Genomic DNA, 13,792 nt, shown 5'->3' with positions numbered 1-13,792 from the left:
GCTGTTTTAGCTGCTTTGGGGCCCAAGTGAGTCAAGGTTTACTGCCCATTCCTGAGCATTCCGCATTTGTTCTTTCAGCCCTTGCTGGGATCTAAAAGACATCCCATTTGTGACCTGCAATATTAAACCCTGCCCTTCTCTCTCTGTGGAACCATTTATGAAACCAAGGCAACTGCTCCTAACACAAAACCAAAATTCACTACTGTCTACCATTTATATAGGACCTTTTCCATTTGAAACTTAGAACCTTTGCTTAAATAACATTAGTGATACCTGAATAGCAAAACATATGGAAATTCGCAAAAAAACAATTTGATTTGCTTACTGATGTGACTCAATACAGTGGTACCACGGTTTACAAACACAATTGGTTCCAGAAGTCTGTACTTAACCTGAAGCGTACTTAACCTGAAGCAAACTTTCCCATTGAAAGTAATGGAAAGTGGATTAATCCGTTCCAGACAGTCCGTGGAGTACTTAACCTGAAGCGTACTTAACCTGAAGCAAACTTTTCCATTGAAAGTAATGGAAAGTGGATTAATCTGTTCCAGACGGGTCCACGGAGTGCTCAACCTGAAGCGTACTTAACCCGAGGTATGAGTGTAATTGGTTTCGGAAGTCCGTACTTAACCTGAAGCGTACTTAACCTGAAGCGAACTTTCCCACTGAAAGTAATGGGATTAATCCGTTCCAGACGGGTCCACGGAGTACTTAAACTGAAAATACTCAAACCGAGGCGTACTTAAACCGAGGTATGACTGTATTCCCACCGTTAAAAGAAAAACATCTGTAGCAAGAACAGCAAAGAGTATTGTGGCACCTTAAAGGCTAACAAATGTATTACAGCATGAGCTTTCATGGACTCAAGCCCACTTTGTTAGGTGTAACAAGAACCTGTGAAAGAGGGTTGGCTTTGGAACTGGGGGAACTGGGCTCCAAAGCCAGATCTGTCACAGATTCCTGGCAAGGCCTTGAGCAAGTCATCTCCTCTCCATTTCAGCTCCTCAGTCTGTAAAACTGGGAATAATACAGGCTTAACTCACAGCAGTTTTCAAAAGTAAAAGTTAAAAAAGGCATGAAGTACTTCACAAATTACAGTACATGTTTTTAATGAAGCTATTCAGATGTCGGCTCTGTTCCCACATGGAGTCTACTAAGTTAACCCCACTGTTTTCTAGAGGCTTCACAGCTTAGTGACACAATTCTTTGCCGTGCCTATTCCAGCAGTTGTTGATACAATCATAATGGTTTCTATGTAACAAAATTAATGGAAATGATATCCAACATTCAACTGTTTTATTTTTTAAATGATATATTTGTTATATTTCTCCAGTACTGTTTAAATGGTAGAACATGCTCACTCCAAGTGGAAATCTTCATTATGTAAAAATGTACACTGGCAAAGGATTTGGGAGCTGTGTAATCCACTTACGGTTGCAATCCTAGGCCATTTAACTAGGAAGCCCCATTGAACTAAAGAGGATGTAATTCTAAGTACGCATATATAGGAATGCACTTCTAAAGTTATTTTGAGGAATCTTTTGCTCCATTACTATATAGATATAAATGTCCTTATTTATCTCCTAGTCCTGTTTTCATTTACTCTTAAACACCCTAGCTCCTTTTTGCTTATTAAAGATAACTGGCCCTGTCCACACATCCTGTTAACCAAGGGTGGAAACCTGTAGCCTGCCAGGTGTTGTTGAACTTCAACTCCCATCAGTCCCAGCCAGCATGACCTATGGTGTGGTCAGGGGTGATGGGAGCCATAATCCAACAACCTCTGGAGGTCCAGAGGTGTCCCACCCCTGCATTAACCCATAGCTTAAAGCAAGCTATGATTTAATGTGATTGAACAGTGTGTCCGTGAACACTGCTCAAGATTTCCCCAGAAAGCACTTCCCCAACTCCTGCTTTTGCCGTGCTGCAGATGACAAAAGCCAGAGTCTCCGCTGTGTTTGGTCCAACTCAGGCCCATGGTTGGCTTCTCTAGCACTAAGCCAAGAGTAAACCCTGGTTCCTGATTGCGGTTTGTTTTGAGGAGCCCAGGTTCAGATTACATGACAAGCCAGACTCCAGCTTTCTTGTCTCTGGCATGGCAACAGCAGGAACAGGAAAGGAGCACCCTAGGAATTTTTGAGCAGCATGATCGCATTTAGCCATAGTATGTTTAAACTTTAGTGTAACATGCAAACCAAGCCACTGAGTAATATTTTGCTAGAAGCCCTTTTTTCCTCTTTTACTCACAACGTATCCTTGCAAAGGTAGCACTTAAATGCATATCTAAGGTCTGGCTCAACATGCTGGCTCTCTGCTATCCACAATGTTTATCTACCGTATTAAAAAAAAAACCCCAGACATTTTGCAAATGTGCAAATCTCTCACAACCACGTACACAAACTGAGCTGATGTACACCTTTACATAGTCTTGCCGAAAACCAGTGTTCAAAACTCCCACTGTTCTAGGCACGTTTTGGGACAGAGAATTTCATTAATGCGAGCAGTTCTTGAGCTCTGGGTGCAGTACAGTGCCTAAAATTTCAGATTAAAATTGCCACTGCTGGAAAGAAAGGAGGACCTTTTTCTGAGATATTGATACTGGCCAAGCAAAGCTTCATACCCAAGTTTCCATGGTCAAGTTCTGATCTACTAGTCACATCCTACTATAGTGCTGAATATTAATAGTCTGACTTTTCCCATATGTTTCATTTACCACTATACAATTTCAGCCCATATGGCAAGATTGCAACAGACCTGCACCAATTATTTTCTAGTGTAAGATTTCAAAGAACCCAATGTGCTGGTTTATAAACATATCCACAGCATTTCCTCCACCAAGGAAAGGGCAGGCCCTCTCTGCCTGGGAGGCAACAGCTGTTTAGCAACACACAGCAGACTCAGCTAAAATATTAGGGCTTAGGGACCAAGATACAATATACTGTACTGAAATCAAGAATGACAAACACAGTGCCAGCAAGTATGTGAGCCAAAAAAACTCAACATCCCTGGAACTTTTCATATGCCAGGAAAACCAGCAAATCATGGCCTGTGCTTTATATGGGGGAAAATGCCTCCTATTGATTTACTCCCTACATTTTCCACAAGCTTTGTGCAGGCTTCTGAGCCAAACATGCATTGTTAGGTCAAAACCAGCCTTTGCAATCATCTGCAAATTCAGGAGGACAGGGGTGGGGAGAGCTATGGGACTGAACTACATCAGAATGCAGTTGGGGAAAGTCACAGAATCAAATGTGCCACACATTAAATGCTTCCTACCCATGGAAAGAGAGATTCTACCTTAGCTTTCTTGCTGAAATGTTTTGTGTATGGGGGAGCATGCACACAAATACTGATTTCTGCTGTGAATTGCTACAGTAACAAAAAAGGCTGGCCCATGTACTTGTGCTGCACTTGTAGATCAGCTTTTTATAACAAGAGCTGTGAGCAGGATACAACCCCAGGGTAGGTGGCCACAAGCAGAATGTCTTTGTAGGACTACAAAGCTCTAACAAAACTTGCTGCCCAGTTCTCACAAGCAAACACCAAAAGAACACTTCAATCTTGTGAATGCTACTGGAGCCCTAGGAAGAGCAGGAAACCAGGAAAGATTCACAGAGATAGGATGTTAAAGACAGCAAGGTGTGAAGTGTGGATGTACGGTATGTATTTGCAAGAGACAGAAAGATCCTAGGAAGAGAGTGTCACAAAAATATAGGGGGGGGGAGCAGCAGTCGTACATAGCCAATTCCTTAAAGAGGAATTTCTTTGTGTCTTAGGACATACAATCAGAGTCTGGAAAATTACACGGCCTTCAGAGGATTGTGGGAGAGGCTCACAAACCAGAGCAGAACACAATCAGAGCAGAGGGCAGGGTTTTACAAGGAATAGGTTTTGGGAAGCTAAACCAACCCCAAAGAAAACAACCTCTCCTGCATTTTACTCAGACACCACCTTGTCCTGCAAAAGGAAGCATCAAAACGGGGGGGGGGGGGCAGTGACAGGAGAGAGACCATGGTTAATTTCCCTTGAGATGTCAGTGTTCCCAACACACCAAGGATTTGGGTGTTGGGGAGCGCTGCAGGATGAAAGAGCAGGACTCTACAGTAGCTGCTTCTTCTGCACAGTTTCAGATAGTAACTGCATACAAAAGGCCTTTCAGGGGTCTGCACTGCACAAGCTAAGAAGTGCACTGCAGAGAATGCTGGGGAAAGAAAGGGCAACTACTGAACCCATCCCCTGGCAAGGGATTCTTGGGGCGCATCTCTTACAACCGCACTTAAGTCACCAGCAGCCCTAATCTCTCCTCGCTTGGGCTGTGTGTCCGCAGTAAGCCTGGTGCTGGAAGACCCCTCCGTTCCCACAAACAACAGATCTCCTTCCTCAAGGAAGAATGAAATTTATCAGGAGTGGGAACTTACGAAGTGCCTTGCTCTAATGCATTTGAGGGAAGAGAGCCTGCAAGGGAGGTCTGGGGAATCAGGCAATACTGGAACCCAGCTCCCAGCCTCCCTTGCCACTGGGCTATGTTAGCTGTGTGTGATGGGTTTCCAACAACATCTGGAGGGCCACAAGTCCTCCGTCCCCAATGCAAAGAATTTCCAGCGTGACATGGGGATTCTCCTGAAGAGACTTGGGGAGAATTGTGTGTGAGAGGCAGCCAGAAAGAGACAGACCTCTCTTCTGGCACTGGCTGGCCTTCCCAAGATCTTCCTAGCAGAGAAGGGCATTTAAGGTCCACTTCACATTTAACCTCTTTGGAGTGGAGGTGGGTTTATGTCTCCCCAAGCCCCTTCTCTCCCCTTCCCTCTGCTCTTCTGCAAAGGCTTGAGAATATATCAGCTTGGGAAGGGAAGGGGACAACCTCTGGAGGTGGTGCACTACCCCTTCCTTGGAGGTTTTTAAGCAAAACACGGGTGGTCATCTGCCATGGGTGCTTCTCGAGTTGAGATTCCTGCATTGCAAGGGGGGTTGGAGTACATGACCCTGGGGTGGGTTCGGGGGGTGGGGTCCCCTCCTCTGAAAGGAGAAGCTCTTGCCTGCCTGTTGGGGGTCCCACTAGAGATGAACCAGGGCAGAGGGCTGTGCTCGCCCCGCACTACTCGCGAGGAGGAGAGGGGAAGAGGGAGAGGAGGTCAGCAACACAGGACGGGCCAAGGGGGCCATTCATTGCGGCAGGATCCCGAGGGCTTTGGCCGCCGCCGCCGCCGCTGCTGCTGCTGCAGACGTGTCCGTGGCGAGGCGTTGATTTTGAAAGGTGGGGAAAGAAGATAAAGGAAGGAGGGAGGGAGGGGAGGGGATGGGAGCGGGGCCTCCGTCTCACCCGAAATCATCGTCCATAGACTTGAAGTAGAACTTGTAGTTGGGCCGGTTGAGCAGCGCCTTGAAGTCGCCCAGCGTCACCCGGTCGGCCGGGATGGGAAGCTTCACCAGGTACGGCGTCTCCTGGTCGTCCAGGTGGTAGATGATCTTGGTCTCCGCCGCCGCCATGGCCGCCGCTGCCGCTCCTCCTCGCCGGGACCCCTGGAGCAAAGCCAGGCGCCGCGGCCTAGTAGTAGCCCAAGCCGACCGTCCCGCCGGCCGCGGCGGCCTCTCAAGAAGCCGGAGGGGGGGCCACGCAGGCCTCACGTTCTCCGCCCCTCCCGGCCGGGTCCCCTCGGCCGCCGCCTCACCGCGCAAACTCCCGCCTCCGCCGCCGCCTCCTCCTCCTCCTCCGCCTCAGCGCCTCCTGTGGCGGCGGCGGCTCCTCCCCTCCTCGGCCGCCGGGCCTCGCCGCCGCCTCTCGAGCGCCCCGCCTCACGCGGACGCCGCCGGCCTCGGCTCCGCAGCAGCCCTCCTGCGCCCCTCGCCTCGCCCTCGGAGCTGCCCTTCGGGGAATATCGGGCAGAATATCGCGCCTCAGGGAGAAGCTTCTTCGCGGGGGGAGGGCCGCCAGGGGAAGGCCGTGAGGCCGGGTATTGGTGGGGTGTTTGTTGCTCATTTATTTATTTTGACCCGAGGGAGGTGGTACCATAGCTGCCAAGTTATCCCTTTTTTAAAGGGATTTTCCCTTATGCTGAATAGGCTTCCTCGCGAGAAAAGGGAAAACTTGGCAGCTATGTGGTACCCAGACCGCTTTAAGGACTCCTGAACGCGCCACATGGAAGTAGAAAACAGGCACTAACATATTGCCATGATAGAAATGCATGGCATCATTGGGGGCGGGGGGGGGTGGGCAGCCAAAGATGTTGAGCTTTTGGGGAGAACTCATTGGTGTGTATGTACATACACACACATAAACCCCACCAAAAACAGGCCATGGGGGTGCGGGGGGACACACAAAACCTCAGTTGAGTATTTCCAATGTTTTTCAATATTTGTTATGCACATGGCATTATGCACAGCATAAGGAGAAGTGGGAAGAGAGAAGCTTCCCTTCCATAAAACTGGATGTCATGGACATCCAGCAAGACTGAATATTGGAAGATTCAGGACAGGTAAGCAGATTTAAACTATGGAACTCCCTCCCACAGGAGACAGGGATGGCCACCGACTTGGATGGCTTTAAGAGAGCATTGGACAAATTTGTTGTTACTCTTTACCGAATTTCATCCGAAGAGCACGGGGTGGTTTGGAATACAAAAATGCACACCATAATAACAAACGGAAACAAGTCCGCCCCGTGCAGTATTCTGTTAATCTCCTAGCAGGAAAAGGCAAGATATACCGGTAAATTCAATTTTGTGCAATAAACTGATCATTCTTCATTCCTCTGATATGTGCAAAGTGTATATGGGGCATAAGGTTAAGGACAGAAACAAAATATCACAATTCATGGAGAGGGCGATCCCACTCAGTTGGTCATAGAGTGTGGTGCTGATAACGCCAAGGTTGCAGGTTCAATCCCTGTACAGGACAGCTGCATATTCCTGCATTGCAGGGGGTTGGAATAGATGACCCTTGGGATCCCTTCTAACTCTATCAATGCTCCTGAATACCGGTTGCTGGAAACCACAGTGAGAGAGAAGGGCCTTGTGCTCATGTCTTGCTGAAGGGTTTCCCACAGGCATCTGGTTGGCCACTGTGAGAGCAGGATGCTGGACTAGATGGGCTGTTGGCCTGATCCAGCAGGTCTCTCTTTATGTTCATAAGATAAGATGTTTCAGGGCTAAACTTGCAGCGTGAGGGGAAGTATACAGCACCAGAAAACATTCCGTAGGAAGCCCAGGCCAAGCCCTGTTAAAACAAAAACAAGCATATATGCACAAACATATTATCTCTCTTTGGCTCAGAAGCAAAAATGTTCACTTAGGCCTGTTTTGTTGTTTTCAAAGACAGGTGCTCAGTATGCATTGTTGGGACTAGCCAGCAGGCCCTGCTCCCTTGGAGCTAGTGGTTTCCCATCTCTCTTGCAGGTACCATATGCACATGAGTGGAGGCAGGGCATCTGTTTAGAGAAGCTTTTAATGTTTTAATGCCCAGAGTGGCTGGGGAAACCCAGCCAGATGAGCAGGGTATCTATTATTAGTATTAGTATTAGTATTTTGACTTTAAAATAAATTGTAGTCGCTCAAGTCGCTACAGACAATAAAGCTGCTGCTACTTTAAGCATTAGATCAATCACCGATAGCTTTAAATTAATTGATGATGCAGTGAATGAAGGGCGCTTAATGTTTTTCTGTTATAGCCATGTTGGTCCTAGAGTGTAAAGTCTGAGGACTGATAAAAAGGCAGTTTTAAAGCAAACGCATTTCAGTCATTCTGCTGCGGCAGAAGCAACAAGGAATCCCAAGGCACCTTAGAAACTAGCACATTTATTGTGGGCAGGCAGAGCATGACATGTCAAGCTGCTGGATCAGAATTTATATGGAGATTCGGTCCTATTGGAGTTGGGCTGAAGAGAGACTGGGAGCAGCTAGTTCAGAGCAGACGCCAGTGGTCCCTTCTCTCTTAGGTGTCCATGCACACTGTGCCACTTCTTTTCCAGATGGTAGATTGCAACCACCCTGGTTTTATTCTTCACCCTGACCTTGTTTACATTTACGCAATAATGGCAGAACAGGGCCAGCCCCAAGACATTTTGGCACCTGCAGCAAACTGCAAAATGGTGCCTCTCCTCCACACCAGAGAAGGGGTATGAAGATCTACATCAAGAACAAGGAAGCTCAGGATCTGCTGCCCCTGTGGATCCTGCCGCCTAGGCGATCCCCTCACCCTGCCTTATGGGTGGGCCGGCCTTGTAGCAGATGCTACTTCCTAGTAACATTTCCCCTCTCTCCTTTTGTGAGGTGGGAAACTAAATCTTATGTCGGCTATTAGGTAGGTGATTATTCTGAAGTAGGTAGCACAACGTTCAATAAGCTATACTCTGGTGATTGTGGATGGTCGCTGTCTTAACCTTTCAAGGGCAAAGGCCTCTTAGCTAGGTGCCCCTCTGGAATGCCTGAGACCAATTCTCTCACATGAAGACTTTCCAGGCCAGGGGTCAGCAAACTTTTGCAGCCGGGGGCCGGTCCACTGTCCCTCAGACCTTGTGGGGGGCCGGACTATATTTTGAAAAAAATATGAACAAATTTCTATGCCCCACAAATAACCCAGAGATGCATTTTAAATAAAAGGACACATTCTACTCATGTAAAAACACCAGGCAGGCCCCACAAAAAACCCAGAGATGCATTTTAAATAAAAGGACACATTCTACTCATGTAAAATAAAAAAAATCCTTCAGTAGCACCTTAAAGACCAACTAAGTTTATATTTTGGTATGAGCTTTCGTGTGCATGCACACTTCTTCAGATACCGTAACTACTCATGTAAAAACATGCTGATTCCCAGACTGTCTGCGGACCGGATTTAGAAGGCGATTGGGCCGCATCCGGCCCCGGGGCCTTAGTTTGGGGTCCCTGTTCCAGACTAAGCTTCTCCTTTCAGTTTGCAGAAGGGCTTACACTTGTACCTGATCCTCTCAACAGCTAGGGGCTTGCTGATTGCCTAGTGATCGGATCTTAATGTGAACTGATTTCTATCTATACAGGAACTCCAAAATCCATTGTTGAGCAACCAAAATATGCAAATGCTTGAGCCATTCAGAACACTTAATCAGGAAAGATGTTACGCAAATAAGGCTGGTTTTTAGACTTCATTCCAAGGTGGAAGTTGCAGACTGAGCAAGTTTGTGCTAGGTGTTACAATTACACATACAGTATAAGGTTACAAAGCAAGGATAAAGAAGCAATAGCTGCACCCTCTTTTTGAAAATGGGGCAATCTAATGGATCAAATTGCCACCTTCACTTTTTAATATATTTATTTTAATGGATCAAATTGCCACCAGGCAGTTTAAATAGATCACCTGGCAAAACATGTAGTGTACTGCTTAGTTTACTGTGGAAAAGCAACATACAAAAAACCCCAAATGTTTTTTTTTTGTTGATTTCCCCTTCTCAAGTGATGTGTGTTAAAACATTTCTTTTTTTTTCTAAGCTGTCTCACATTTATTTATACAGAATTTATAGAGATTTAAAACGAAAAAACACAAAATAAACTAAAACAATGCAAGAAAAGGCAAGTTCTGGAGCCTGTTTAATTATGCAAATTTGGTACAGTTGCATAATTTCTTCTGAATAATTCATTCTGCTTCTGCTAGTCATGGAAAGGGCTAAAAAGATATGCAAGTCTTAAGCCCCAACTCTTCCTTGGACAAATCTTACTTAGCAATCCCTGTGGCTAAGGTTTCTTCAGGCTTTGCATGAGCTTTCAAGCATGTCTTCACACCCGTGAAGGCTAAACATCATTTTAAAGCAAAGATTTTCAGGAATGCAGAATTCAATGCCCAATGCTACTCTCACAATTCTTTCTCCGAACTTGTGTGGAATTGCAGTTTGCACATAGCCTCAAGCACAGGGGTGTTTGTGGTTTCACTGTGTTTTGTTATTCCCATTGCTGCACTCAGGCTAGTTTCCCACCCTCTCAAGTGGAACCGTGCCAATCCAAACAGGCAGGATTCTACCCCCTAGCCCAAATTCCATTGTTGACCAGAGATTTATCTGCAACTAGCCCAACACTGTCTGTTCATACCTTGGCAACCGCATGAGCAGCACCAGAGAAGCAGCCACATCCTCTCCATTTCATATAAAGGATTATGCTGATGCACATCTAAAGATTGTGATATATTCCACAGGGTGATTCGCATCCAACATTATTAATTTTTATACCAGCAAAATGCTTGATAGGCCCCAGCACATAATTATTTCAGGGAACTGTGTAACTGTTCAACACAAACCGCATGCATATAGGCTAGGCCCAGGTTGGGGGGAAGCTGTTTCTTTTCCACTTATCAAGTAGGAATATATAAAGGGTTGTTCAGCTACAATTGAAAGTCTACCTTGAAATCAGGTTTTCAGGCTTGGCTACTCTTCAAAAGGTAAAACGTTTACAAAGGTTTACAAAGCTATTGTACTACCAACCTTACTATATGTTTGTGTAACATGGACTACTTATGAATGCCATCTCCAACTCCTCGAAAGATTCCATCAACGGTATCTCTGAAAATTTTTACACATCACTTGGGAAGACAGGCGAACTAATATCAGTGTGCTGGAAGAAGCAAAGATCACCAGTGTTGAAGCAATGATTCTTCAACATCAACTTTGTTGGACAGGTCATGTTGTGCGGATGCCTGATGGTCGTCTTCCAAAGCAACTGCTCTATTCCGAACTTAAAAATGAAAAGCATAATGCTGGTGGTCAACAAAAGAGGTTTGAAGACTGTCTCAAGGCAAATCTTTTAAAAATGTAGTATAAACACTGACAACTGGGAAACACTGGCCTGTGAGCGCTCCAGTTGGAGAACAGCCTTTACCAAAGGTGTCACAGGCTTTGAAGACACTCGAACTCAGGATGCAAGGGAGAAACATGAGGAAGGCATGCTTGGCAAATCCACACCGTGATCAACTCCTGCCCGGAAAGCAATGTCCCCCCCGTCCCCCCCCGTGGAAGAGCGTCTGGATCCACAATTGGCCTCCACAGTCACTTACGGACTCAGTGTTTATGTAAGGCAATCTTACTCAGCTACGAGTGATCGCCAAAGAAAGAAGAACTCTTCAAAAGAAAGGTTCTTAAAAGTGGCATCACTGGACATCGTCTAGAACACAGGTTTCCCAAACTTTGGGTCTCCAGCTGTTTTTGGACTACAATTCCCATCAACCCTGACCACTGGTCCTGCTAGCTAGGGATGATGGGAGTTATAGTAAAAAAACCAGCTGGAGACCAAAGTTTGGGAAACTTTGGTCTAGAAGAGATGGTGCAAATGTTTTTCAGATGGTTGCTTCTGATATATCATTTGTAAAGCTTCATTTTCATACTCTCAAGCCTGCTGCCTAAAACATAAAGGTAAAGGTAAAGGGACCCCTGACCATTAGGTCCAGTCGCAGATGACTCTGGGGTTGCGCGCTTATCTCACTCTATAGGCCGAAGGAGCCGCCGTTTGTCCGCAGACAGCTTTTGGGTCATGTGGCCAGCATAACAAAGCCGCTTCTGGCAAACCAGAGCAGCACATGGAAACACCGTTTACCTTCCTGCTGTAGCAGTACCTATTTATCTACAGTGGTACCTCGGTTTGCGACCGCAATCCGTTCCGCGGAGGCGTTCACGTGCGCAAAGCACCGATAAAGTGCTTCTGCGCATCCGACGCCGCAGAATCCGGATGTAAACACTTCCAGGTCCGCGGCGTTCGCTCGCCGAAGCGTTCGTAAACGGAGGTAGTCGTAAACCGAGGTTCCACTGTACTTGCACTCTGACGTGCTTTTGAACTGCTAGGTTGGCAGGAGCTGGGACCGAGCAACGGGAGCTCACCCCGTCATGGGATTTGAACTGCCGACCTTCTGATCGGCAGGCCCTAGGCTCTGTGGTTTAACCCACAGTGCCACCTTTGGAGTAAATCCCAGTGAGCCTAGTAGGATTGTGCCCCCCCCCAACAGACATGCATAGGATGGCACTGCTGGATTCTTTTGTTGAACAAATCTAGAGAATGCTCCCAGTATGACTGAATGTTAGCAATCAATGCACACAATAAAAATTGGTACTTTCAGAGCACAGGATTTGAGCAGAACATAATTTGTTACGTGGCACCAAATATTCTCTGCCTCTAGTTAAAAAAACAAACAAACAAACCACCAGATATGGAATCACAAGGCAAACCCATTTTAAAGCCACCTTTGAACTGTTAAAAGAGAGAAAACCTCAGGCATCCAGCAAGATTTTTAAATGTCTGCATTTTATACAGCTTGTAAACACTTGGGAGAGCTCACACTAGGCTAGAGCGTGGGGAGTATTTATCTGCATCCATAAACGGTTATAGGGTGCGGGGGGGGGGAGTTAAGGAAGGCTTCATATACAGAATTTATCACTGCAGGAGGGGCAATATTTTTACAACGTTTCACATAGGGACTCTCTTCAATTTAATGCTCCATAAAACCAGACACATTTCCGAGACCCAAGAGAGATTTAAAAAAATTAACAAATTCTTCCCTGACTTCAAAATTGCCAGACATTACCCTCCATTTCTCAAGGGACCAGGTTAATATTAATAATGAGAGGTAAATTTTATCAATAGGAAAAGTAAGATGTGTGCATCGCATTCTGCTACGATTTGCTATCTCGGGAAATAATCCAGTGAAATCACTGGATTACAGTTCATCAGGGAAGTGCAATCCAATCACTCCTGAACTGGGACAAAGGTGTTGTTTTTAAAAACACATGTTAATTGGATTATCAATGCTGGAGTGCCCATTTTCAACAGTGTGGGAGGGAGGGAGGGAGGGAGGGAGGGAGGGAGGGAGAGAGAGAGAGAGAGAGAGAGAGAGAGAGAGAGAGAGAGAGAGAGAGAGAGAGAGAGAGAGAGAGAGAGAGAGAGAGACTGGTTACTGTAAATACATTATCACCACCACCTTCCCATTCCTTGCCATGGTTCAGGTAAGAAGCTCTCCCAAGAGTCGTTTGCAATTGCTGATTGCGTTATAGCCACCCCATCAGTCACGTTACCCAAAATAGGACAGCTGCTAGTATTTCTCTCTCTGATTTCTTAGAATGGCCATGTATCTCTTAATTGAAAAAGCATTAATCCACTTAAAATCCCTGCTAAGTCACTCACTAGAATCCAATCACGACAAGGATTTTGGAACTCCTGTTCAGCACACAAAACAAGGAATGGACATTAAGCTCCCCACTTGACATGCCTTTAATTGCTACATTTGCCACTACCTCTGTGGTTGTTCGTTCCCCCTCCATGCAGGTATGGAGAGGTAGAACGGCTTCCACTTGCCTAGTTTGGCTTCCTAACACATTTGCAAACCATGCATTAGTGGCAGGCCTCCCAAGGGTCCAGACATCATTTGTGCGGTTCGTAAACATAACAAGAAAGTGAACCACACGGGTAGAACTCATTCCAGGTACATATTGTTGCAGGAGCTATGGCAACCACATCAATTGAGCAACATGTAAAGGGGATTTAAGAGAATTTTTGTATGTGGGGTTACCTGTGAGCCTCAGGCCAATGAGGCCTACCCGAGACTTTTGCGTAGATGCTGACATATTACAGAACAGACAACATTCTTTGCAGAAGGGATGTTTAATTACTCCCCAAATTAAATATTGGCAGACACAGAAAAAGCACGTCGTCTTTCCCGACATTTACAAGAGGATGTAGCGACGAGGAGCCCAACACCACCGCCAATGTTCAAGAGCTTCCATCCCAGCAGGCAATGCTCCCCCAGAGGCTTCTGGCAGTCTAAATGTGCCTGCATGGCACAGCAGCACCAA

At 46.2% G+C, this 13,792-nt stretch overlaps 1 protein-coding gene across 3 annotated transcripts in view; it reads right to left on the bottom strand.

Annotated features, from left to right (window-relative positions):
• Nucleotides 1-5,700, bottom strand: part of DVL3 (dishevelled segment polarity protein 3) — a 54,956-nt gene extending 49,256 nt beyond the window's left edge. For all 3 annotated transcript variants that reach the window (XM_035133622.2, XM_035133625.2, XM_035133624.2), the window contains exon 1: nt 5,321-5,700. In XM_035133622.2, the coding sequence (XP_034989513.1) occupies nt 5,321-5,487 (167 nt within the window). In that variant the 5' untranslated portion in view covers nt 5,488-5,700. The remainder of the gene's footprint in view (nt 1-5,320) is intronic.
• Nucleotides 5,701-13,792: the final 8,092 nt, after the last annotated feature.

The sequence above is a fragment of the Zootoca vivipara genome, chromosome 5 (genome assembly GCF_963506605.1).
Source record: "Zootoca vivipara chromosome 5, rZooViv1.1, whole genome shotgun sequence".
Classification (NCBI taxonomy): domain Eukaryota; kingdom Metazoa; phylum Chordata; class Lepidosauria; order Squamata; family Lacertidae; genus Zootoca; species Zootoca vivipara.
Note: the sequence above shows the minus strand (reverse complement) of the source record. Positions and strands in the feature narration are given on the sequence as shown.